Source organism: Phoca vitulina, unplaced genomic scaffold, assembly GCF_004348235.1.
Source record: "Phoca vitulina isolate PV1807 unplaced genomic scaffold, GSC_HSeal_1.0 scaffold8, whole genome shotgun sequence".
In the NCBI taxonomy this organism is placed as follows: domain Eukaryota; kingdom Metazoa; phylum Chordata; class Mammalia; order Carnivora; family Phocidae; genus Phoca; species Phoca vitulina.
In genome coordinates, this window is record NW_022589711.1 from 53,494,703 (window position 1) to 53,519,785 (window position 25,083).

At 39.7% G+C, this 25,083-nt stretch overlaps 1 protein-coding gene across 8 annotated transcripts in view; it reads right to left on the reverse strand.

Moving 5' to 3' along the window:
- The window catches only part of IL1RAP (interleukin 1 receptor accessory protein), a 134,596-nt gene that overhangs the window by 39,478 nt on the left and 70,035 nt on the right, over positions 1–25,083 (reverse strand). For all 8 annotated transcript variants that reach the window (XR_004299814.1, XR_004299815.1, XR_004299811.1 and 5 more), the window contains 2 exons: positions 12,046–12,331; positions 6,776–6,962 (listed from right to left, as the gene is read on the reverse strand). Coding sequence is in view for 2 of the 8 variants with exons in the window: in XM_032406915.1 (XP_032262806.1) it covers positions 6,776–6,962; positions 12,046–12,331 (473 nt within the window). In the remaining 6 variants the exon portion in view is untranslated. The remainder of the gene's footprint in view (positions 1–6,775; positions 6,963–12,045; positions 12,332–25,083) is intronic.

The following is a 25,083-nucleotide window of genomic DNA, read 5'->3' on the forward strand; positions in this document are numbered from 1 at the left end:
ATCCGGAATGATATCTATCCTGCTATATAGCAGCTGAGAGCATTTCAGCAGCTGCTATAAAGGTAACATCCAAAACATCCACTAAAGTGGTTCCTCTGATCCTCAGTAAGAAGGGGAAAATTGCCTTTGTTTTTACAAGTACCTCTGGAGAAAAATATTCAAATTCCCGGTTATAACAATGAGAACAAGGAATGATCCAGGAGTATGAAAGTTAGGATGGCTCGCGATATTCTAAAGCTTCAGTCTTTAAGAAAATCCAATAATAATAGTAACAACAACAACGGGATCACACTTACCTATGTCTTTATGCCTACGCATTCAGAAGTCCCTATGTGAATAAACAGGCAGCCTCCAATTTATACGTGTTGTGTTCCAGAAGTTCTTTTATAAGCTGGCTACTTGAAATTCAGTAAATCACTTTCGAACCATGGTTCGCTTTTAATGCTAGTAACAAAACCTGGCTCATTTGACAAACATTTACTGAACATCAATTTAACTCACAGGATTGTTGAATTAGAGAACTATGAATTCTGGGCCCAGACTGAAGAACACTCTGCCATACAGAAGAGAGCAGGAGAGAAGACATTCAGAGAAGAAGAATTCAAGCCTGCCCCATTTCCCTGCAATTCTGAAAGAGAAACTTCTGATTTTCTGTTCCAACCAATCCCAGGTTTCGGAGACCCTTCTGACTTCCCCAGGTGATCTATCCACAGGTTTCCTTATGGCCCACGGTCTCCCTTGCAACCTAAACTGTGTGCAAAGATGGCTCAGCCCTTCAGAGTGCTTCACGCTCCAGAAATTAAGACTGGAGCACCCTCTCTGTGTCATTTCTGAAGAGTATAAGCTTTGGAACTCAACAAAAGTGATTTCATTTCAAAAATGAAATCCCACATTCTCCCATTACTGGCTGGATTATTTCCAGTAAATTATATAAAATAATGTAAAACTATGGGCTCTTGACATAGATTGTATAGGGTTAAATTTTGGCTCCCAGCTCTGGGACCCAGGCAAAATCTCTCAACCACTCTGTACTTGGGTTTTCTTAATGATAAAATGGAGAAAATGATAGACCCTACTTCAAGTTGAGAAAATTAAAATAATCAAAATATTTGGAAGAATTACTGTGCTCAGTAAATGTGAGCTATTGCTGTTCACCTCTCAGCCTCTGGTTCCTATATGATGTCAACCCTGAAGGATGTGGTGAGTATTACATATAACGTATAAAGTACCCAGTACAAGGTATTTTACTAGGAAAATGCAAGAAATATTAGTTTCCTTTCCCTTCTTTCAATTCATCAGTTTTCACCTTCTGCCAACAGGAAAACAGATTTGCTGGAACTGATTAATGTGTCTTAACTCTCGCAGTTATTACTAAAAGAAACTATTTCTCCAATGTCAAGGTAGGGAATTCAGCTGATAACAATGGAAAGAGAACTACTGTAGGAGAGCCAAGCTATCCAGGCAGATGCAGGGGCTGACTGCAGAGGGTAGGAAATAGAAAGCAATGTCAGCATTGCTATACAGTGATGGGAGAAATCCCCCTGCCAAGAACCCTGATTTTGTTCCCAAGATTGCAGAACTCTCAGGATTAAAGGGGTCAGTCAATTACTCAAACACGGAGAAATAAAAAGCAGCATAGCACACATCAAGAGCAACCTTTTCAGAACCATAGAATAGAAAGGATGTCTGGTTACTGGTTGTCCTTTTAGTCACCTGAACATTGTTGGGTATCTGCCATCCCAGTGGTTTCACTGCTATGACTTTTTGTCTTGATCTTCTTTCTTTGCTTCTTGCCTTCATTCACCCCATGAACATTCTCTCCAGATTTTGACTTTGGCCTTTTCCTTTATCATTTTATTTTGTATTTTGTCTTCTTCTTAAGGGGTTCAACTATCATATACATGCATCCAATTCTCTGATCTCCAGTTTTGATTTTTTTCCTAAGCTCCAGACCCATACACATGTAGCCACAACCTACAGGTCACTGCTACCTAGATATCTCACAGACATCTCTAACTCCATATGACATTATTGAAACTCATTACTTGCTCCCAAACCTGCTCCTTCTCTGCTATTTCATATCTTGGTTAATAGCACCAACATTCATCCAACCAGGAAAACCAAAAATCTGGAAATCTTTGAGGATATAGAGATGGGTATGCTGTAACTTTGTCCTCAAGAAATAGTCAGTCTCATACGGTACATGCGTGTACATTTCTCCCTCTGCTTAGAACCAACAATTAATTCTCTTTGGCACTCTTGTGGAACTTAAAATTCTACTTTTTGATAAGAATAAGAATTCTTATTTATAAACTTGTCTGAATTAAACTGTGGGATCTTTTTGGAACTATGTAGGGTAGGACATATATCTCATTCATCACTGTGTTCCCCCAAACCCCTGGCATATTGCACTGACTGAATACAACTGATCTTCAACAGCTGTCGAATGTATACATGGATGACAGTAAAACAATAAAGGAAGTGAAAAGCGACATGGAGATAGGCATAAATAAGTAGCTGTGGGATTATATTAGGGAAAAAATATTTCTAGCTGGAGAGAAGAGAGAACACTTCATGAAGGTGGTAGAATTTGAACTGTATAAAGAAAGAAGAGGGGAGATTCCAGGTAGGTAATGCATCAAGAAAAAGGAAAAAAAAAATAGAATATATAAGGAAATAAAATTAATTTTTTTCAGACCAAGTAGTCTGAAGTAGTCAAGTATAGAAAAAGTGAACAGGGTTAGAGATGAGAGAACCCATTTGCAGGTAAGTAGAAGAATACATTTTTTACTTGGAAAATGCATTACACTTACTGATGTAAAATTGTTAATATTATTCTTTTAATCATTTTTTATGCTGTCTACTATGGAACACCACAATTACAGAATATACAATGATCACCTGTACCTAGCCTAAAGTATAAATTCAGGCTATGTCTTATTTCATCTACACCCACTCACTGCACCCCAAGATTATTGTGAAGCAAATCACAGACATTATACAATTTCACTTGTAAAGATTTCTATGTGTAATCTCCAAATGACAAGGTCCTTGTCTTCTGCAAGCATAACTATAGTATTATTATCACAATTTAAAAAGTAATAACTCATTGTATTATCAATTTTCTGTGTTCAGAGTTCCCTGATTTTCTCATAACTTGTTTTATAGTTTGTCTGAATAAAATACAATCTAAGGTCTATACATTGCAACTAGTTGTTATATATCTTAAACCAGTCTATCTCTCTCTCATTTTCTTTCTCCCCTCCTTCCCTCCCTATCTCTTAATCATTTTATTATAGCATAAAACATATACAAAAAACACTCAAATGTATGTATGAGTTCACGTATCATTATAAAACAAATACCTTCATAAGCACTGCTCAGGTCCAGAATAGAATGTTACTAGTCACCCCTGAAGGCCTTCCACATGCCCCATGTTAATCACAGCTCTTTTACTAGCTCCCCCCCAACAAAGTAGCCACTATCTATACTTTCATGGTAAAATCAATTTCTTATTTTCGTTTATAATCTTATTACCCACACATACATCCTTAGACACCATAGTCTCATGCATTGTTAAATGTGTCTTACATGTTTCTCTTAACCTACATATTCCCACATCATGCCTTTCTTTTTCTTGCAATTTATCTGTTGAATAATCCAGGACATTTGGCCTATAGAATTTTCCAGTCTGGATTTTGCTAACTGCAAACTCATGGTGTAGAGCAATACATTCCTCTGTTCTCTATATATCCTGCAAAACGGCAGCAAGATCCAAAGGGTATTTTTCAGACTCAGGTTTAATCCATTTGGCATATTTTATTCTTTCATGAGAAGGAATATGTCTAGTTGTTTCCTTTCTTATGATGGTATCAGTCATTGATGCTTCACACTCAGATTTATTAATTCATTAGGGGCTGTAAAATGATTATATACTTTTATAAAAACACACTACAATTGAATATTATGCAGCCATCAAAAGGAATGAACTCTTGCCATTTGCAACGACGTGGATGGAACTAGAGGGTATTATGTTGAGTGAAATAAGTCAAACAGAGAAAGACATGTATCATGTGATCTCACTGATATGAGGAATTCTTAATCTCAGGAAACAAACTGAGGGTTGCTGGAGTGGTGGGGGTGGGAGGGATGGGGTGGCTGGGTGATAGACATTGGGGAGGGTATATGCTATGGTGAGTGCTGTGAATTGTGTAAGACTGTTGAATCACAGACCTGTACCTCTGAAACAAATAATACATTATATGTTAAAAAAAAAAAAGAAGAAGAAGAAGATAGCAGGAAGGGAAAAACGAGGGGGGGGAAATTGGAGTAGGATACGAACCATGAGAGGCTATAGACTCTGAGAAACAAACTGAGGGTTCTAGAGGGGAGGGGAATGGGGGGGATGGTTTAGCCTGGTGATGGGTATTAAAGAGGGCACATACTGAATGGAGCACTGGGTGTTATATGCAAACAATGAATCATGGAACACTACATCAGAAACTAATGATGTGATGTAATATATGGCGATTAACATAACATAATAAAATAAAATAAAAAAAACACACTTCTCTGAACTATTTCATTAGTCAGTGCACATTTCTTATAGGAAAGGCAGAATAAAGACCCGATTTTTTTCCCTTTACCAGTTTTCAAGATAACAAATTGATTTCCTATCATCCACTAAATGTGACCAATTATTTTGAAATATCATTATGAACTTATGGATTTAAATTTAATTCATAAGATTCAACCTACTGTGATTAATAACCTTACTGAAGTTCAAATTGTTCCACTGGCCAATGGAAAACTCTTAAAGTTGGCTCCTAAGTCATTTCATTAATGACTTAACTGTTAGATGCTAACATTTTAAATTATGATTATGAATTGCCTATTTCTTCTTTTAAATCTGTCAACTTTTGCTTCATGCATTCAGACACACTGCTGTGAGGCACATATACTTGTACTATTTTTATGACTTCCTGATGAATTGACCCTTTTATTATTCTGAAAAGTCCTCTTTATCTCTGGCGATACTCATTGTCTACAGTCTACTATATGTGTTACTGGTATATCCATTCTAACCTTCTTATTTTTATTCATCATTTATTTTCAATTTTAAATTCTTTCTCCCTTCCACTTTCTGTTCATCTTAAGTCATTATCTATCATGTTCATTTGCTGTTATGTTCCTCTTAGGTTTTAGCTTCCTTTCTGAAATGACTTATTTCCTTCTTCCTAACTTTCTATTTCTGGACTTTTCTAATTCTTACTGATCTATGTTATTCTTTCTCATCTCATTTCTTTACGTCTTTTAGCTCATTTTTTAATAGTGAGTCACATTATGTTCTTCTGGCATGCTTTCTCTTTTTTGGTAGAAATGTTTTTCTGCTTCTTATTCTCTTTTTTCTTTTAAGTTTGAAAGGGATTTTACCTTGGTTCTTTTTTTTTTTTTTTAGGGTTTTATTTTTATTTATTTAGAGAGAGAGAGCACATCCTCCCTCGGGTGGGGGAGGGAGAGAGAATCCCAAGCTGACTCTGCACTGAGCATGGAGCCCGACGTGGGCCTCGATCTCAGAACTCTGAGATCATGACCTGAGCCCAAATCAAGAGTCGGACGCTTAATTGACTGAGTCACCCAGGTGCCCCTATCGTGGCTCTTTTTGTTGTTCATTTTTTGGTAAAACTTGTTTTTTTCTGAGCTTTTGAACATGGCAGGATTTTCTAACATCACAGGGATCCCTCTTCCAAACTATGGTCTTGAGATTTCCTGAGCCTGCTGCTTCTCCGTTTTTAGCTGGTCCTTCTCTTTCCTTCCTCTATATTGTCCTGATCCTGTTTACTTCTGATCACACTCCCAGCCACTTGTCCTCAGTGCAAGTGGCAGTTTTTCAGAGTTGTGAGGCACTAGAACAATTTCAGTCCCTTCAGAATTTCTTACTATGGGCCTCTTGGACTCACCGCCTGTTAGAGAGCAAAACTCTTCCCAACTTCAGCTGCTGGTCTCAGATTGGCTCACCATCCCTCACTTTACAGTGAGGACCACTGGTTCCTTGTTCTCAAGTCTGCCAGATACCACATTACTTCCATCTGCCCCCTTCCCTAGACACTGATTCTATATGTGGTTTGTCTCACTCACGTCATCGAAAGTGATTCTTGCGGATAACTCGTCACTGAGTTTGTTCTAAATGTTGTCCAGTAGTTTTTAGCTTTGGCATATGTGGGTATTTGAAGAGATTAAAAAAATAAGGCTGCTGCCACAGGTGCCACCTTCCAACACTTTCATTTTTGATTAAACACTTTCCAAGTCTCTCAGATGTGGAGGAGACCGCAGATGGACTGTGCCCACAAATGAGGGTAAACAAGAGAACGCATACAAATAATAGAATACAGTGCTGACTAATCAAGGAGTTGACATTCACCAAATGAGCAAGCAGCTTCTGACCTCACTCAACAGTGAATAGAAGTGTGTGGGCATTTCTCAAATGGTATCTCATAGGAAGTTAATAGAAATATGGTAGTTCTAGTTGCCCAGTGAATGTAATTTAGGAAATGATGAGTTGAGGCAAAGCATTCTCTACCACTTCCTTAAAATGGCACACAGAATAAATAAATAAAAATGGCACAAAGTGAAGAAGTGGTAAAAGATTTGTATAAAGTTTTTAAGGAAGAAATAAAAAATCTGATGAGAAAAATCTCAGTTTCAACATTAACTCAACAATCAAGGATAGATATTGCCATTTTAGAGAGAGTAAGATGCTCTTGAGTTTCCTTACCATGTACCAAGTGATGGTTGGTTTGACAGTGGAAGGAAAGAATCCATCTACATTTGGACACGTGATCTTCTGAACACCATACTCTATATACAGTTTATGCAGTGGGAGTTTCATGGAGGAATTGAAGCAGCTGTCTTTTTGAACCACTTCCAGAGGAAACGCAACTTTGCTGCAGTATGTGGTATTCCTGAAAAGAGAAACAGCCAATAAATGGGCAATCTCCTTTTAATCTGATTTGATGCAGCAATAATATTAAAATGAGTTAAGTGAAATAATGCTGCGCATTGAGACCTCATTTACATGTCAGTTCACATAGGAATTAAAATTAACAAGTCAGGAAATGACAGATGTTGGAGGGGATGAGGAGAAAGGGGAACCCTCCTACACTGTTGGTGGGAATGCAAAGCTGGTGCAGCCACTCTGGAAAAACAGTATGGAGGTTCCTCAAAAAGTTGAAAATAGAGCTACCGTATGACCCAGCAATTGCACTACTGGGTATTTACCACAAAGATACAAATGTAGTGATCCGAAGGGGCACTTGAACCCCAATGTTTATAGCAGCAATGTCCACAATAGCCAAACTGTGGAAAGAGCCAAGATGTCCATTGACAGATGAATGGATAAAGAAGATGTGGTATATATAGACAATGGAATATTATGCAGCCATTAAAAAAATGAAATCTTGCCATTTGCAATAGATGGAACTGGAGGGTATTATGCTGAGCAAAGTAAGTCAATCAGAGAAAGACATGTATCATATGACCTCACTGATAAGGGGAATTCTTAATCTCAGGAAATAAACTGAGGGTTGCTGGAGTGGTGGGGGGTGGGGGGGATGGGGTGGCTGGGTGATAGACATTGGGGAGGGTATGTGCTATGGTGAGTGCTGTGAATTGTGTAAGACTGTTGAATCACAGACCTGTACCTGTGAAACAAATAATACATTATATGTAAAAAAAAAAAAAAAAAAAGAAGAAGTAGCAGGAAGGGAAGAATGAAGGGGGGGAAATCGGAGGGGGAGACGAACCATGAGAAACTATGGACTCTGAGAAACAAACTGAGGGTTCTAGAGGGGAGGGGGTTTGGGGGAGGGGTTAGCCTGGTGATGGGTATTAAAGAGGGCACGTACTGAATGGAGCACTGGGTGTTATACGCAAACAATGAATCATGGAACACTACATCAAAAACTAATGATGTAATGTATGGTGATTAACATAACATAATAAAAAAAAGTTAGGGGCGCCTGGGTGGCTCAGTTGGTTAAGCGACTGCCTTCGGCTCAGGTCATGATCCTGGAGTCCCGGGATCGAGTCCCACATCAGGCTCCCTGCTCAGCAGGGAGTCCGCTCCTCCCTCTCATGCTCTCTGTCTCTCATTCTCTCTCTCGCAAATAAATACAATCTTAAAAAAAAAAAAAAAAAAAAGTTAATAAATAAATAAATAAATAAATAAAATAAAATAAAATAGCAACTCCCTATTAAAAAAAAATGTGGTATGGAGGTATTTCCTATACCAATTTGACGTCACAAAATAAAAACAGACACAATTCACTACTGTTGGTATACTAAAATATTTACATTTTAGGATGCCTGGGGAATTGCATTTATGTTTGAATGTCTACACAGGTCATTTAGTCTCCCTCAGGGCTCTTCTCCTCCCATCAGCCCACCTTCTACATGGAGGCTTTCCATGTCATCCTCCATGCACCCTATTTCTAAATTAGGCCTCTCATTCTCTGAGCACCTCACACATTTCCTTGATTGAATTTATATAGTTCAAACAGGACATGACCATGTGTGTCTTCTTTTGTTCCTTGCATGTAGTACAGTGTCTAAACTTTCAGTAGGCACCAACTAAATGTTTCTTAAATGAATGGAATGGATGTAAAATGTATGTCTATGCATAGGAAAACAATAAAGGGTACACAGATAATAAAAATAACTGATTTCTTAGGGTGATGGGTAAATGGGTCATTCACTGTCTACCCTTTTTTGTGATGTCTATTTAAGGTGCCAAATACAGGGGCACCTGGGTGGCTCAGTGGGTTAAGCGTCTGCCTTCAGCTCAGGTCATGATCCCAGGTTCCTGGGATCGAGCCCCGCATCAGGCTCCCTGCTCAGTGGGAAGCCTGCTTCTCCCTCTCCCACTCCCCCTGCTTGTGTTCCCTCTTTCGCTGTGTCTCTCTCTGTCAAATACATAAATAAAATCTTTAAAAAAAATTAAAAAAAATAGGGGCGCCTGGGCGGCTCGGTCGGTTAAGCGGCTGCCTTCGGCTCAGGTCATGATCCCAGGATCCTGGGACTGAGCCCCGCATCGGGCTCCCTGCTCGTCGGAGAGCCTGCTTCTCCCTCTCCCTCTGTCTGCCGCTCTGCCTACTTGTGCTCTCTATCTCTGTTAAATAAATAAATAAATAAAGATCTTTAAAAAAAAATAAAAAAATAAAAAATAAAATAAATAAAATAAATAAATAAATAAAAATAAGGTGCCAAATACATATTAGATACTCATTAACTAATTAATTGGGACTAAATACAATGAAATGGGGGGATGCATTTCCCTCCCCAAGAGGGGATGTTTAAAGATGATTTATTACAATGGTAATAAGGTGAGAAGGGAGAGTGGCAGCGATAATCGCCACCTAAAAATAGCAAAAGGTCTACCACGTGGAAGAAGTATACTACAGATGGAAATTATACAGAGGGTAATTTTCAGCTTCATAAGATATATTCTCTGACTTAAAAAAATAATGAACAGTGGTGGGACTGATTTTTCCGGCTTTAAAAGTAAAATCTGGATGTTATCCTCGGAGGGGTACTGAAGCAAGAACACAAGTGGTACAGTCCTGGAGGATGAATCTTAATTTATGGCCTTAAAGACATCAGGCCTTTGATTCTACACAGTTTAGTTTAAGGTCGTTCTCCACTTAGGAATTGCTTCAGGGCTGTGGGAAGCTTCTGGTGTCCCCACCAGACAAGTTCACTTCTAGATTTTCTTTAGGGACATAGAAGATAGGCCAACAGGTAAACTGAAGAGATGGCCATTTGGAAATTGATAAATCACATTAAAGGAATACTCAGGCCTTAACAGCCACGCTGCTCCCGTAATGTAAAAGAAGGTTAGAAAAGTTTGAGGAAGAGCTCTAGACAAGTAGGAAACAGAAATAGAGTTAATGAAACACTAAAATGCAGAGTAGAGAACAAGGCCATCCAGAAAGCTACTGATGACGCCTTCCCAGCTACTTCCTGATGTCCACCTGTGGAATGTTAACGGATTAACAGCTGCCAAAGATGGAAAGGAACTCAAGGAGCATTTAGGCTGATTTTCTCATTGGGTGGATACAGATGCCAAAGCTCTCAGACACAGACTGACGTGCCTAAGGTCACCAGCTGAGTAGCATCAGGGCTGGGATGATGGCCTGGTTTCTGTGTTTTTTCATCCAGTGCTCTTTCCACTATAATCTGCCCTAACCTCTCCTACAAAGCTGTCTTGGGACATAAATAGTGGACAAGGCATTCTTTGGAAGACACACACTAGTCTAGAGTCCACTCCCATAAAATAAAGAGTTGGGTGAAAACCTCAAAAACGCCTTCAGAGGTTCCAAGGGACTCCCAAGGACACAGTGATGAAAATGCTTTCTGTGACAGAGAAGAGGTCCTTTTTCATTTAATCGTAACACAGCTTAAATATATCAAAAGGTAGTCACATTTCTCCATCAGAGAACAGTTCATAGCCATGAGAGACAAGGGGCATTCAGAAGATGGTGTGGAATTATCTATTGTTATGTTATTCTATGCTGTTGTATTGTTATATCATTCAGCCCTATTGTTATGGGCTGAATTGAGTCCCCTAAATTCATATGTTGAATACCTAAACTCCAGTAATTCAGAATGTGACCATATTTGGAGACAAGTCTTGAAAGAGGTAATTAAGGTAAAATGAGAATGGTGGGCCCTAATCCAATATGACTGTGTGCTTATAAAAGAGGAGATTAGGACAGAGATGATGTAGGGGGGAGACCATGTGAAGTCATGGAAAGAAGATGGCCATCCACAAACCAAGGAGAGAGAAATGACACCAATCCTGCCAACACCTTGATCTTGGAATTCTAGCCTCCAGAACTGCAAGAACACAAATTTCTGGTATTTAAGCCACCGCCTGTGGTGTTTTGTTTTAGTAGCCCTAGCAAACCACTGCTCCTATTAAACAGTAGGAAACTGTGTAAAAACAAAACAAAAACAAAAACACTCATAATCCATAAGCCGGATGGGAATTTAAAAAACAAAGTCAGGCTTGGAAGCTAAAAGGGGACCTTGGGAAAAAAAGTAGCCAAAGATCTAAGCCTCAAAAATGATTATTCTTCAGAGGCACTTCAGGTTTTTTTTTTGTTTTTTGTTTTTTTAAGACTTTATTTATTTGCGAGAGAGAGAATGAGAGACAGAGAGCGTGAGAGGGAGGAGGGTCAGAGGGAGAAGCAGACTCCCTGCTGAGCAGGGAGCCCAACGTGGAACTCGATCCCGGGACTCCAGGATCATGACCCAAGCCAAAGGCAGTCGCTCAACCAACTGAGCCACCCAGGTGCCCCGCACTTCAGGTTTTTTAAAGCTTTTTTTTTTTTTTTTCAGAGCAGAAACAGTATTAATCTGTGGTAATAGAAGAATAGGTATATTATGGAGTAAAATGCAAAATCTACATGAATTTTCAAGATTAAACAAAGTGGATTTGAAAGAAATTTTGCAGTATTGGTGGGGTTCTTTGGATTATATTCTTAGATTCCCAGTGATATGGTGTTTATTTGCTTTGTAGGGGAATTTTGGTGAAAAAGTTTGAAAGGCATTGTTCTAAATACATTTGATATCTCCCAAATATTCTTTCTTCCATAGGCATCCTAAGGCTTTCTTCTGTGTCAGGGACCTCAAAAGATGCCAAGAATAACAGAAATGAATAGGTCCTGCTCTCCACCCTGCTCATTGTCTAGGGAAATAGATGCTTTCAGGTGGGGCAGAAATGCAGGCAGGTTCTAACATCAGGGAAAAGGCACAAATAAACAAGGCTCCATCATTAGATAATCTTGATATATGTCAGGGTTTGAAAAGGAGCCACTTATGGAGAAAGTTCTCAGGAGTACAACCATTTTTCTCTGCACACCTCTTAGGCAACCTCTGCTAATCCACTGAGGTGAGGTGTAACTCCAGATGTTCTCTTCCCTTCCGCTGATGCATCATCCAGGAACTAAAGGGAAAAGAGAAAGTCATCACCAAGAATCAGGCTACCTTAACATGCAGGTGTAGTTGCCCGTGTCATTGAGGAGGGTGGGTCGGAACCAGAGCACATCTTTCTCCTTACTGATGCGGTTGTCAGGGAGGCGGAAGTTAATCGGCTCCTCCAGGTCCCGGTCCTGCCTCGTCCAATACCAGATCAGAGTAAGGCCCGCCGAGTGAGCTGTGCTGTAGTTGTATTTCAAGAAGTGTTCAAAGAGTGGGCACTTGATGCGAGCTGGCTCATCTTCAAACACTTGGATCTGCCTCATGGTATCAAGTCCCCAATCATCACAGCGTTCTGGAATGATCAAAAAGAAAGAAGAGGCCAGTGAGTTATCTCATGTTAAAGGCCTGGAGAAAACACACCTTCTCAGGACACCCAATTTTTTCCAGAAACCCCCTTGTCTGGCTATGTTCAGTAGCCTCTCTGTAATAATAGCATGGGAGTAGGCACCTGTGGCATGAAGAAATGACTTTTCCACCTTCCTTTATCATCTTTTCATTACCTCATGGATAATGATTTGATCTGATAACTTGATCCTGTCGTACCCTATAAGGTATGGGGGAGAATCTCACCTGAAAAAGCAGTCATGTGCTCTTTCACCCTCTGGAGACAGAGGAGGTTCTGAGGGGAAAATTATAACTGAAAAGACAACCCTCCAAGAGTCTCAGTTCTTCCCCGGTCTCCTGATCTCTGGGCTAGATCTGCTGAGGCAAAGATATCTACATCATAGACTCAGGAGCAAAACTATATATATAATAAATAAAATGAAGTATGTCACTAAACTTTATGGTTGCTTATTAAGGCAACGTTTTTGTGGCAGCAGATAATTGAGAGAACAACTAAATTTGTGGTTACTTTAATTTTGATAAAAGCAAAGAATTTGAAGCTATCTGACTTGCAGAAGGATTTGTAAGCAATAAATCCCTAGGTAAGTAATAGATCTCTGAGAAATTTAACAAACTGGCTTTTCCAAGTCTCAGCAAATTACTATTATTTATAATTGCTATGCTTTTAATAAGAAACACCTTTTAAAATCCAATATACAAAGAAAGAATTGGGAAGATCAAAATGTTGTTCACGCCAATACAAACATGATAGTAATTTTTTTAATAAAACATCTATCTTACCAAATTCTTCAAATACAATTTCATTAAAGCTATAAAGTTGCAGAATCAGCTCATTCAGTTTATAGGAAATTACAACCACAGTTTTTCCAGATGTATATGTCAGACTGAATATATACAACCATTTTCACTCCTTTCTGAAACTCCACTAAAACTAAAATAATTTTTTCAAGACATAACCCCAAGTAAGAGCAAAAATAGGAGAAAAGATAGTAACAACATCAAAATTGACAAGCTGTAACCAGTTCAGCCCATTTATAAATAGATAAATCCTAAATCAGCAGGGAAAAGCTGGGGAGCACACCCATGTGCATTTCAGAATACTGGGAAGACCCAGAAGGAACTGCCAACCCCAAGATAAGGAATCACCATTGCCATTAGCCCAATATCTCTGGGTTCTCTTCCTAGGCATATTGTAAGAATCTGCTTTTCTGCCCCTCTGGAGGAGGGGCCATGTGACCGAGTTGGCCAATATGATGTAGTGAGTGTCACTTGTGTTGATTATCTTAAGGGCTAGAGCATATTTTATCATGCTCCATTTTCTTCTTCCCTGGCAAATATAAAAGCAGAGACTAAGCCTCCTTTAGCTTGGGTCCCTTGATGTAGATAACATACAGCAAAAGAAGAAAAAAAAAAAAAAAAAACAGAAGAGAACCATCAATTAAATAAGTTGATGAAAATAGACTTACCCCACAAAAATATTTTCTAAAATTGTGGAAAGAGTTTAAAAACTATCAAAGAGTAAGAAAGGAGATAAAAAATGATCACATACAAAAGACAGGAATCGAAATGGCTGTGGAAATTTCAAAAACAAGACTAGAAGCTAGAAAATAATGAAGCTATCTTCTTTTTTTTTAACATATAATGTATTATTTTCAGGAAGGGAAAGATGAAGGCGGGGAAATAGGAGGGGGAGACGAACCATGAGAGACTATGGACTCTGAGAAACAAACTGAGGGTTCTAGAGGGGAGGGGGCTTGGGGCAGGGGTTAGCCTGGTGATGGGTATTAAAGAGGGCACGTACTGAATGGAGCACTGGGTGTTATACGCAAACAATGGATCATGGAACACTACATCAAAAACTAATGATGTAATGTATGGTGATTAACATATCATAATAAAAAAAATAATGAAACAATATAGGTGAAGGGAAATTATTTCCAATCTTGAATCTAAACCCAAGGAAACAATCAAGTGTGAAGGTGGCATTTTCAGACACATCAAGACTCAGTAAGTTTCCTTCCCATATGCTCTTTATCAGGAGGCTTCTGAGGTACTTGTTGTTACCAAAATGAGAGGGGGAAAAAATAGCAAATTATGGGATCGAGGAAGAGGGGATCCAATTCAAGAGAGAGGGGAAAGAAATCCGCAGAATAACAATGAAAGAGATCTCAGGCTAACAGCTATGCAGCAGGGTTTAGGGTGAACAAGTGTAAATAGAAGGTAATGGAAATCTCCAGTTAAAAAAATGATAATTGTAACGAATGAATATCTGATGAATTATCTGATTGAATTATCTGATGAAATTAGCACTGTGGAAAATTATGCTAAAAGGCAACTGTAAAATATGAGAACAGTTACCCAAAAGGTCCAAATTAAAGTAAGCATATGAAGGCAAGGAAATTAATAACTTCCAAAAATAAGAAAGTAAACATAATCACAGTTCATTAATATATGAAGGCATATTAATTAAATGATTATTGATTTAACCAAATATTGTAGTATTAGTAGATAGAGAGGAAAGGGTAAGTTAAGGAGAGGGGATGGCTATTTAAGAGAGGCAAAAAAATCTCATTTAATATAATTAAAAAGTGAACAATATAATGCCCAGGGTTGACTAAATGAAAAATAGCAATATACACAAATTGATTAGCAAAACATAGATAGGAAATGCGAGAATAAATAAATAAAATACTTAAAAGTGGTGGCTTCTGAAGAAGAGAGCTAATGGATATGAGGAAAGTTAAGGAAGAAAGAGTACAGTTTTTTTGGTATAAGCCTTTTAATATATTGGCCTTAAAAAAAATCTCCGTGAATGATTTCCATTGAACATCATTAAAATAATAATTAAGAAAAAAAAAGGAAGGTAGGAAGGGAGGGAGGGCATATCTATCATGCAACACAATTGGCAAAGCCATTCTCAGTGTTTAACCACCCTGATCGTATTTACTCTGTTAGAAAAAAAAAAAAGCCTTGATTTCATTTTTTAATTTTGTATCAATATGCTTTGGCACAGCAGTCATTTCACTTTTGACTCACAAACTGATAGTTTAAAAGAAAAAGAGAACGACAGGCCGTTGGGCAGCTGACGGTGTCTGGAACTTCACCACATTATTTGTTATCTGAATGACAAAGATGCTACCACCTTCTGCATTGCATAAAAATATTCTTTATGCTGTTCCTAAAGGCACCTCTCTCAAGAGCTCTGCACTATTTGTCCAAATCTGGATGACGGTAGAGGCAAGGCGATTAAATGAAAATGATCGTCCTTCCTGCAACCCTACTCTCTGATATATCTCAATTCAGATTGCCCCAACTTGGGCCAGTAGACAGCAGTCTCACGCCATGACTCTCTTAACAGGAACATTGGAAAACTGGAGAGAAAGAGGAAGCCCTTCTGAGGGCTAATGGTACTTTGATTAAAGGAGACTTCCTGACACCAACATTACAAATTGTCACTTTGTTTGGTCCCTGGAGGTCTTTACAGTCCTGGGCATGATTAATAGTAAGATAGATGACAAGTGACAGGTCAATTTTTCTTGTGTAAAAGTAGGAGAATGCACACTGCGGAAAGGGAGACAAACAGAGAGCTGGTGGGACATCCCAACCACAAGCTAGTGTGACATCCCACCAACTTAGGAAGTACGAAATGGAACTTTGGTGACCATAAAGGTAGATGTGGCAGAGACTGGGTAAGTGTTCATGAACCCTGGTTGGAGACTACATAGATATCCTTAGCAACTGAACTGGAGCTCTTTGATTTGGTTCTGGCCAATGAATGAGGCCAGAAATGGTTTATCTTGAAACTCCCAACATAATCTCTGACGCTTTCTCCTGTCCTCATATGGAGACCCTGAGGGCCAGAAAAGTTTGAATAAGGTAACCTCACAAGATGGAAGGAGTCTGGATTCCTTTCACTGCTTGGAGCAGAGCTCCACAGAGATGCCATCGCTCTCTCAAGGGGCTGTGGTTGAGTGAAAAATCAACTTCTATTGTGTTAAATCACTGAGATTTGGGGGACATGTTACAGTGACTAGCTTTACCTATCTTGACTACTAAAAGAAGGCAGAATTTTCCTTTTATAACATAACTCAATAAATCAAGTGCAGACACATTTTAAAATAGCATTTGTTAAAGGCCCTTACATACTAAAATTCAAATACAGATCAATCACCAAGATTTGGGGCTGATTCCTGAGACTTAATATCTTTTCAATCAATAATGTGATTCATCTTAAAGTGGAAAAGAGATCATTACACCTGCTAGGTATCTCCCTTACAGAATGTTCCATGGGCCAAATAAACATATCTATAAAGTGAATCAGCCTCCATTACATTAGGGACTGAAAACACACGTATCGGTATTCCTAAACATTAGCCCAGAAAAGGTATTATTATTGAGCTTTTTCTTTGGGTTATTTTCCCATTTGAAATTTGTTCTGTGAGTTTTTAAGTTTCCGTTGCCAGCCAGCCACCTGAGGGTATTTTGTCAGAGCTTTTTAAATTATTCAATGAACAAATAAAAATAAAATCTATGGCAACAGGCTGGAGTGTCATGTAATACCAAATTAATTATATGACTCACTGCAGGCACCAGCCGAAGAAAAGACTGAGGAAAAGGCTGTTATGCAAACAGATTTGTCTCTAATACCAGCAAAGGGAATTTAGCAAATTATTGGCACAGAGAATTACTTTTTGTGTAGAATGTCCGTTCTTACCCAGTTGACTCCACAGTGGAAGTCCTCTCTAAATTGGCCCTCAACATGGGGAGCCACAAAGTCATCGTTTTCCTCAGCCAAAGGATTTCTTAAGGCTGAGGCTTGGTGGCACTGAGAACTAATGGAATGTGCAAAGCCTCCCAAAGCCAAGTCACTGGAAAATCCAACCCACGCTCCTGACAGCAATTAGCATTTATATAGCAGGGTATACATTTTAACTAATTAATCTCACAACACCCTCTTGGGCTTTCATGCCCATTCCCACATTACATGCCAGGAAACGGAGACAGAGAGATTAATTGACTTACTTTTGCCTGAGTAGTAGCACAAATAAAAGCTGCCTGAACATAGATCTCGGATGCTTGTCCCCAGTCTACGCTCACACATTCAAAGCAAGATATTTCCCACAGGAAAGCTATTCATGTATTTGTATTTATTAAATATTCGCTCAGAGCCTGCTGTGAGCAAGGCACTGTGCTGGGTGCTGGGGCAGAGAGACATGTAGACTTAAAAACTCAGGAAGCTCAGGTACAGGAAAGAAAGAGGAAGCGATTTAACTATTGGAATTACGTCCCATATGTAATTATTTGCCATGTACCCTTTATCTGACATATTGCCTTGGACAAAATGCTTCCCCTCTCAGACTCAGTTTCTGCATGTATCCCATGCCCACCTTATAGTGTTGAATGAGGACTAAAGGGCCCCGTAGAATGAAAGGAGCTCAGTACAGATTAGGCTAAATTCGCATAATAAATCTGAGTAGGTCCTCGCCTGTCAAGAAGTTGACAATCTTGGAAAAAAGGAAGACTAAATGAAAATACCTGGTGGAATGAGCCAACTATTATAACAAGCTTCTAGGTAGGAGAACAGCTATTATATGATTATATTATATTATGTTAGATAGGGGATGGCAATGGTAGTCCTGAGATTGGATTGTGATCAGAAACAGTCCCTTTTTTACATCTTCAACCGGAACTCAGTGGGCTTTAAAAACTGTCCCATCGGTACATTCTAGGAATCTTATCTAGGCCTGAGGGCAGAGATTAAGTATAATGGAAAGGCTAGTTTTACAATCCATTCTTACAGTTTTGCTTAATTTTGTTTTTCTAGAGGTATGCGTGGCTTCTCGGGAAATCTGAGCCTGGGACGGTGATCCAGGGAGAATCCAAGGTGTGAGCAATGTTGCATGAGTGACATGATGACAAAGAGTAAGTCAACGAGTTAAGTGTGGGTGAGTTTCCGAGGCAAGATATAGGGGTGCCAGACACTGAAACACTAGCAGGAGCCCTGACAGAAGAGGCATGTGGCACAGAGCACAGAGCAGTATGGTGGAGGGTAACAGACACGATTCAAAGGCAGGCTTTGAATTCAAACCTTCTGGCTTTAATAATTCATTTAAAAACTACATACTGAGCATCCTGTCCTGTGGCAAATGCTAAAGCAGATGCTCAGGATGCACTGGGGAACAAAACAAAGGTCGCACGGAGCTCACCTTCTTAACACAGGGAGACTGACAATAAACAGTTGACACACTAAATAAGAAACGTATAGAGTATACCAGTAGGTAAGTCAATGGAACAAAGAAACACATAAAACCTGGTAAGAGGGATCAGGAATGAGGGAGGGGGAAGAGGGAAGAGGGAGAAGCATGCAATTTTGAAGAGGGTAGTCAGGGAAGTCCCTCAGCCCTTATGAACCTCAGCTTCCCAAACCAGAAATTCAAGTTCATACTTGAATTTACTTGAATGTACTCTACTCTGTAGAGTAGTTATGAAAACTGAATGAGCCTAAGACATAAAGTACTATACATAGCAACTGTAAAGGTCTATGCACATATCACCTACAATTAATCTGTGGACTACCATTTTCTATGGAAAACACTTTTGTCACTCCAGTCTATGCAAGAGACTGCTAGACATGTCCCATTTACTATGTCCACACACTCCCTTTCTTCAAAAGTATGGGAATTTTCATCTGGGCACATTGCCATTCAGAATAAAGGCTACATTTCCCAAGCTTTTCTGTCACTGGGAAGTGCTCAGGTGACAAAGTTCTGACCAATGGAATATGTTTGAAATTTCATGTGGTAGATTCTAAAAGCCATTCTTTTTTTTTTTTTTTAAGATTTTATTTATTTATTCATGAGAGACAGAGAGAGAGAGAGGCAGAGGCAGAGGGAGAAGCAGGCTCCCTGCAGAGCAGGGAGCCCGAAGCAGAACTCGATCCCAGGACCCTGGGATCATGGCCTGAGCCGAAGGCAGACGCTTAACCAACTGAGCCACCCAGGTGTCCCTCTGAAAACCATTCTTGAGAGGTGCTGATGTGTTCCTATGTTTCCTATGCTCCTGCTACCATCCCATTTCTCCCATCCTGCTGCTTGGAACATGGATGCTACATCATGGACCATGAGAATGAAGGCCACACCCAAAAAATGGTGGAATGGGAAAGTGAAAGGAGTAACATAAGGCACTGCCTTACCAGCCCTGAGCTTTCTTTTTTTTTTTTTTTTTTTTAAGATTTTATTTATTTATTCATGAGAGACAGAGAGAGAGAGAGGCAGAGGGAGAAGCAGGCTCCCAAGGAGCAGAGAGCCCGATGCGGGACTCGATCCCAGGACCCTGGGATCATGACCTGAGCCGAAGGCAGACGCTTAACCATCTGAGCCACCCAGGTGCCCCCAGCCCTGAGCTTTCTAGCTGTAGATTTTACATGAGAAATAAACCTTTGTGTATCCTTGGTACTCCGAGTGTCATCCACAACCCACCAGCATCATCAGAGTCTTGAGAGCTTGTCAGAACTTCAGATCTTCTGCACCACCCAGACTACCCGAATCAGAACCTACAGCTTAACAAGATCCTCAGATTATTCCTAAGCCCATTAACATTGGCTATGTATTAGTTTAAGCCACTGCTATTTTGCGTCTCCTTATTCACAGCTAGTCATCATACCAAAGGATAACGATGTCTTATTTCATCTGTTCAAGTCGGCAGGTGGTTGAACAATTTGTGAGATTATCTCCACCCTATAAGTCTGTCTCTTTGGTTAATTACATTTAAAACATATATTCTTTTTTTGTCCCTCAATGGAAAAAATATTTAAAAATACCAGGATAGTTTTCGAGCCATGTTCTATAGTAAACAACAGTTTAAAAAAAAAAAAAAAAAATCTACAAACTACATTTCCTGGAGTAGGCTATAAGTAGAAAAAATACCATTAAAACAGGTATTTTTTATTCAAGGGAGAGCTACTCAAGCAAAGGTCTAGAAAATGTTTCTGAAGTTCTGTGGTTGTCAACTAAGCTGTCAAAAGAAGAGAGAGAAGTTAGGGGTGGGGGAGGAAGAAATGGAGCGGCTGGCCGTGAGCATCCATCAGACATCCTCACGTCACTTGTGCTGTTCAACAACACTGCGCTAATAACTCGGCAGATGGTTTTCCTGGACCAGATAATTAGACATACCTTACTCCCACCAAAAAAGGGAGTTTTCTTGATTGAGTAATTTGAAGAAAATAAGAAATAGCCCTTAGCAGATGATAAGATTTGCCAGATAAGGAAAGAATGCCAAATTCAGAAAGCTGGTTGACAGGGGCCGGGGGTGGGGTTCCACAAGCTACAGCTTCAATTTTGCAAGTGTCATTAGAGTTTGTTTCTAGAACAAGTTTTATCCCCGACTGTGTGCCACTCCTCCCCTCAGCACTGGACATTCATCTTTACACTGACCTAAAGACTGCTATTTTATGTCAATTAAAAGGGGTGGGCCTGGCCCTTTTTAAAAAAAAAGAATGTGGAGAAAATAATTACCAGGCAAACCTGAAAACAAAGAAAATAATGAAAAGGAAGAGGTAAAAGAAAAAAAAGGAAAAAGAACCCTCACAGATGAAAAACAACCCAATCTATGAAGTTTAAATTCAGAACATATACCATTGTAGGTGATACTTAAAGGTACAGAATCAAATTATCTAAAGGATGAATGAACCAAATTATCATTGCAGGATGAGTACACCCGAGCTCTGAACAGTTTAGTTTTCACGCAGTCTGTCATGTGGAGGTTCTTCTCTGAGTTTCTGAACATGAGTGCCATGTTCCTCAAAGTTTCCCTCGTGGCAGAGGACCTGAGGAAAAACCCTGAGGTCTCCAGAGAGTTTTCCAGTCCCTGGGTCTAGAGGAGCTGCTGAAGGTCTGTAGGCTCGTTCTTGTCTCCATGAAGTCAGTCCACAGCCGGTTTTCGGAGCTCCAACAAAAGGACCCTTAATCATCATGTGTTAATGTCCAAGGAGGGTCCAGAAGCCCCCCTTCCTGCTGCTGTGCACAATGAGGAAGAACATGGAATAGCATCATCTAATAGCCACCTACAAACAGCTCTGTTTCTCTCATCAAAGTTGCAGCGGGGGTTAGCAGGCTAAAGAATGGATTCTGGGTGTGCTGCCTCTGTACGATGGTGGCATTATTTTCTTAAAAAAAAAAAAATCACTGTAATGTGCATCCTCATGCAGCTGAAGGGAATGATTTTCTTTGCAGGGCTGTTGTGACAACAAATAAACTGGCTTATGTCAAGTGTGGCACAGTACACTGGGGAAACTCTAAGCAGTCATTAGCTGGTTTTTATGCCTCCCCCAAGCAATCTTTTCTAATCCATGATTAAGATGTAAAGATCCAATTACTATTCTCATATAATAATCAAGCAGCCTTTCGCTCTCTATCTTCATTATTACGTAATATTTATTCAGGGTCTGATGAGGGCTAGCGGCTATAAACATGGTCTCTGCCTTCAGATTTCCATTCAAGAAATAGATCATCAGCATTGGAAGTAAAAGTATTTCACACTTTATCATAGAATCTCAGAATGTACAGGTCTTAGATCTGGTTGTAGCCCCCAGGGGCAGTAGAATAGCTGGTAATCCACCATACCACAGAGGAGTGAATGAAGCTAAGAGAGAATAAAAACAGGTCTGAGACAAGGGCCAACAATCTAGGGTAGAGATGGGGAGGGCCCAAACCAAGTCTCTTATATCCCGAAACGACTTTCCCGATGGTGTACACAGTATCTAGTCTCTGGAGTCTGACAGTCCCAGTTCAAACCCTTGTCCTGTCACTTCCTACCCATGTGAGCACATGCAAGTAAATTAAATGTTCCCATGTATCAAAGAAGGCTGATTCGAAGATTAAATGAGACAGTACTTTTAAAGTATTTAGCAAAAGCTGTTCAGTGGTTCTCACTATTAGTAATATTACATTCCTCTCTTAATTCCAAACTGAGTGTGGCCAATTTCAAACTGAAAGTGGCCCAATAAATGTTGTTAACATTTAACCTGTGGGGGCTTACCTCTAACCAAGTGTTTAAGGGCATTAGACTACAAGGCAATTTTAAAAACATTTAGAACAACCCTTTCATTTTACAAATGGGGCAACTAAGCCCAGAGAGCTAACTTGATAAATGATGTTGAGCTCATGAGTGGCAAGCAAAGAATCACTTCTTTTCGATCCAAATGTCATGTCCTTTCTATTACATCATCCAAATACATATCTGCAGAAACTTTCCCAGTTGGTATCGGGAATGTACATAGTACAATATTATATTCCTCTTCAAAACAGAGGATTAAAAAGGCAAAAAAAAAAAAAAAAAAACAAACTTCAGAATATCAGAACAAATAGCATTAATGGCGGGCCATAGAAGATAATTTTGTGTGCATTCTGTATGATCAAGCCACACAATTATTCTTTTCCTCCCTCTCATTCTATAGGTAAAGACGCTAATATGTGGATCTTGTCTTTGAGGCTGAAAGCAAAGTATGTGGTAATGTGGACCATACTTGCGGCACCTGGAAAGAAGGAACCTGTTTCCTCATATGTAATAGTGCAGGAAGCAAAAACAAAGCCAATGAAAGTAGCTACCACATAGGATTGTTGACAGGGGTTAAAAAGATCATACACAAAAATACCACATGCTTGGGTGCACCGTATGAACTTAATAAATTTTAGCTACAACTATTATGTTGATTTTTACTGATGAGGGAATTAAGACCTAGAAAGATAGCAGGGGAAACAAATTATTGTGTGTATTTGTTTGTGAGTTTTTATTGCATTTTACTGGAGCCAGGGACAGAAAACACAAAATTAAGATTTGAGTCCCAAAATATAGAAGGCAGGCAAAGCATGGACTGACTTCTTAATTAGCGAAGATAGCTCGAGCAATCACTTTTCCACTCAACGTGATGGAAATGTAAAGCCCTCTAGGTACTCAGTGGGTCTTTGTGCCCTCCATCCCCACATCTGACTTCTCAACTGGAGGTTCGGGGAGGCTTGTTCAGTGAAAGTACATCAAGGGATGTACTCAGTTAGGAGCTATACGGTTGTTCCACCTCAAGACTTGCAGCCATATTCTACACACGACTACAAAGCCAAAGGAAAGAGCATCTTGTGAGCCTTGCCAGTAACCTCCCCAGCAATCCTCAGGAAATTGCCTGGAGTGAAAGGGCATTTGAGATCTTCATCACCTGCCAGGAAGAGACACAGGCTACAATCCTGCCACTGCATTTAAGAGAGGCATCCCCTGTGAGATGCCAGTGCAGTCTCATTCAATTTTAATAATGTGTCAAGCATGTAGATTTTTCTTGAAGGCTGGTAGTGACAAGCAGAAGACAAAAGATTCTGAGAGAAAATCGGGGGAAGAAAACATCAGAAGCTGAGAGCGTAAGCCATGGGGTTTGGGGAGACGTCTGGCTGTGAATGATGAGGGGGTGGCTGGAAGAACGCACAAGGGAGGAGTTCTGAGTGGCTGGGTTTTCAGTGGCCCCTCAGCTAGAGAACAGTGTTAGCTCCCAAGGGGAGGAAACAGATCTTGGGAAGACAAATGCCAAGATACAATCATGGTCCACATTTCTAAATATTTAAGTCACCTATAATCCCCTTTGCATCTTAGAAAACTGCTACACGTTGGAACTGGAAGGAGGCCTTCTGAATCACCCAGCAACATGCCACATTATACAGATTAGGCTCTGAGCCCAGAGGGATGAAGGAATGCCTGAGGGAAAGACTGGTTAGTAGCAGAGGCAGGATGAAACCTTCCAGATTCCTAGTCATTCGCCCCGTATCACAAGTAACTTTTGCCTATAAAACCAACTATGAAAGAGAGTTTCACTACACTGACATTAATCAGTCTTTGTTTTTGCTTTTTCCCCAGTATGTCAGAGGTTGAATTTTTATACCTATATTTACATTCTGGTTGGTTGGTTGTTTTTAAGTATAGGTGACACACAACGTTACATTCGTTTCAGGTGTACATCAGTGATTCAACCACTTCATACATTATGTTCTGCTCACCATAAGTGTAGCCTCCATCTGTCCCCCATACAATGCTATGACAATACATTCAGCCTCTTGACTCACCATAGTCTTAAGGTTGAGGACATTTGCCTCTACTATATGTAGTGCTGAAGAGAAAGGGGAAACTACAAATCAACTTTTCTAAACTCCAGAGCTCTTACAACTTAGGAAGCCAAACAGGAGGAGGAACTCTCCATATATGAAGTAAAAGCAGTTTAACTCTAGGAAAATAAAAATGTAGAGTGTCTTCTATACTCTCCTTCCAATTGTGAGTCCTCTTTCTCAGGGCGCACTGTTCCCTCTCTATACACACTCACCAGGGGCTATGCACCAATGGTCTGCCATTGAAAAAAAAAGCAAAATAATTACTCTAAAGTAGAAAAATGAAATGACAGTAAGAGAAATTGGTGCAAGATCAGGAAAAGGGTCTGTTTTCATTGCCACAAGGCCTGTTAGGAGCTTCATGGTACAAGTGAAGTTGTCCAGATCTGTATATCTACGGGGGTATGTGTTTATCCAGGTATAAATCCCCAGGCAAAACTGTCCAGTCCAGAATGCTCATCTCTAGGCATCTCCAGCCTCCCAATGCTACATTTCCCTGCCTCGTGGAGAGACTGATAATGAAGGTCATTGATTAAAAACACAGCTTGTTGTTTCCATACTC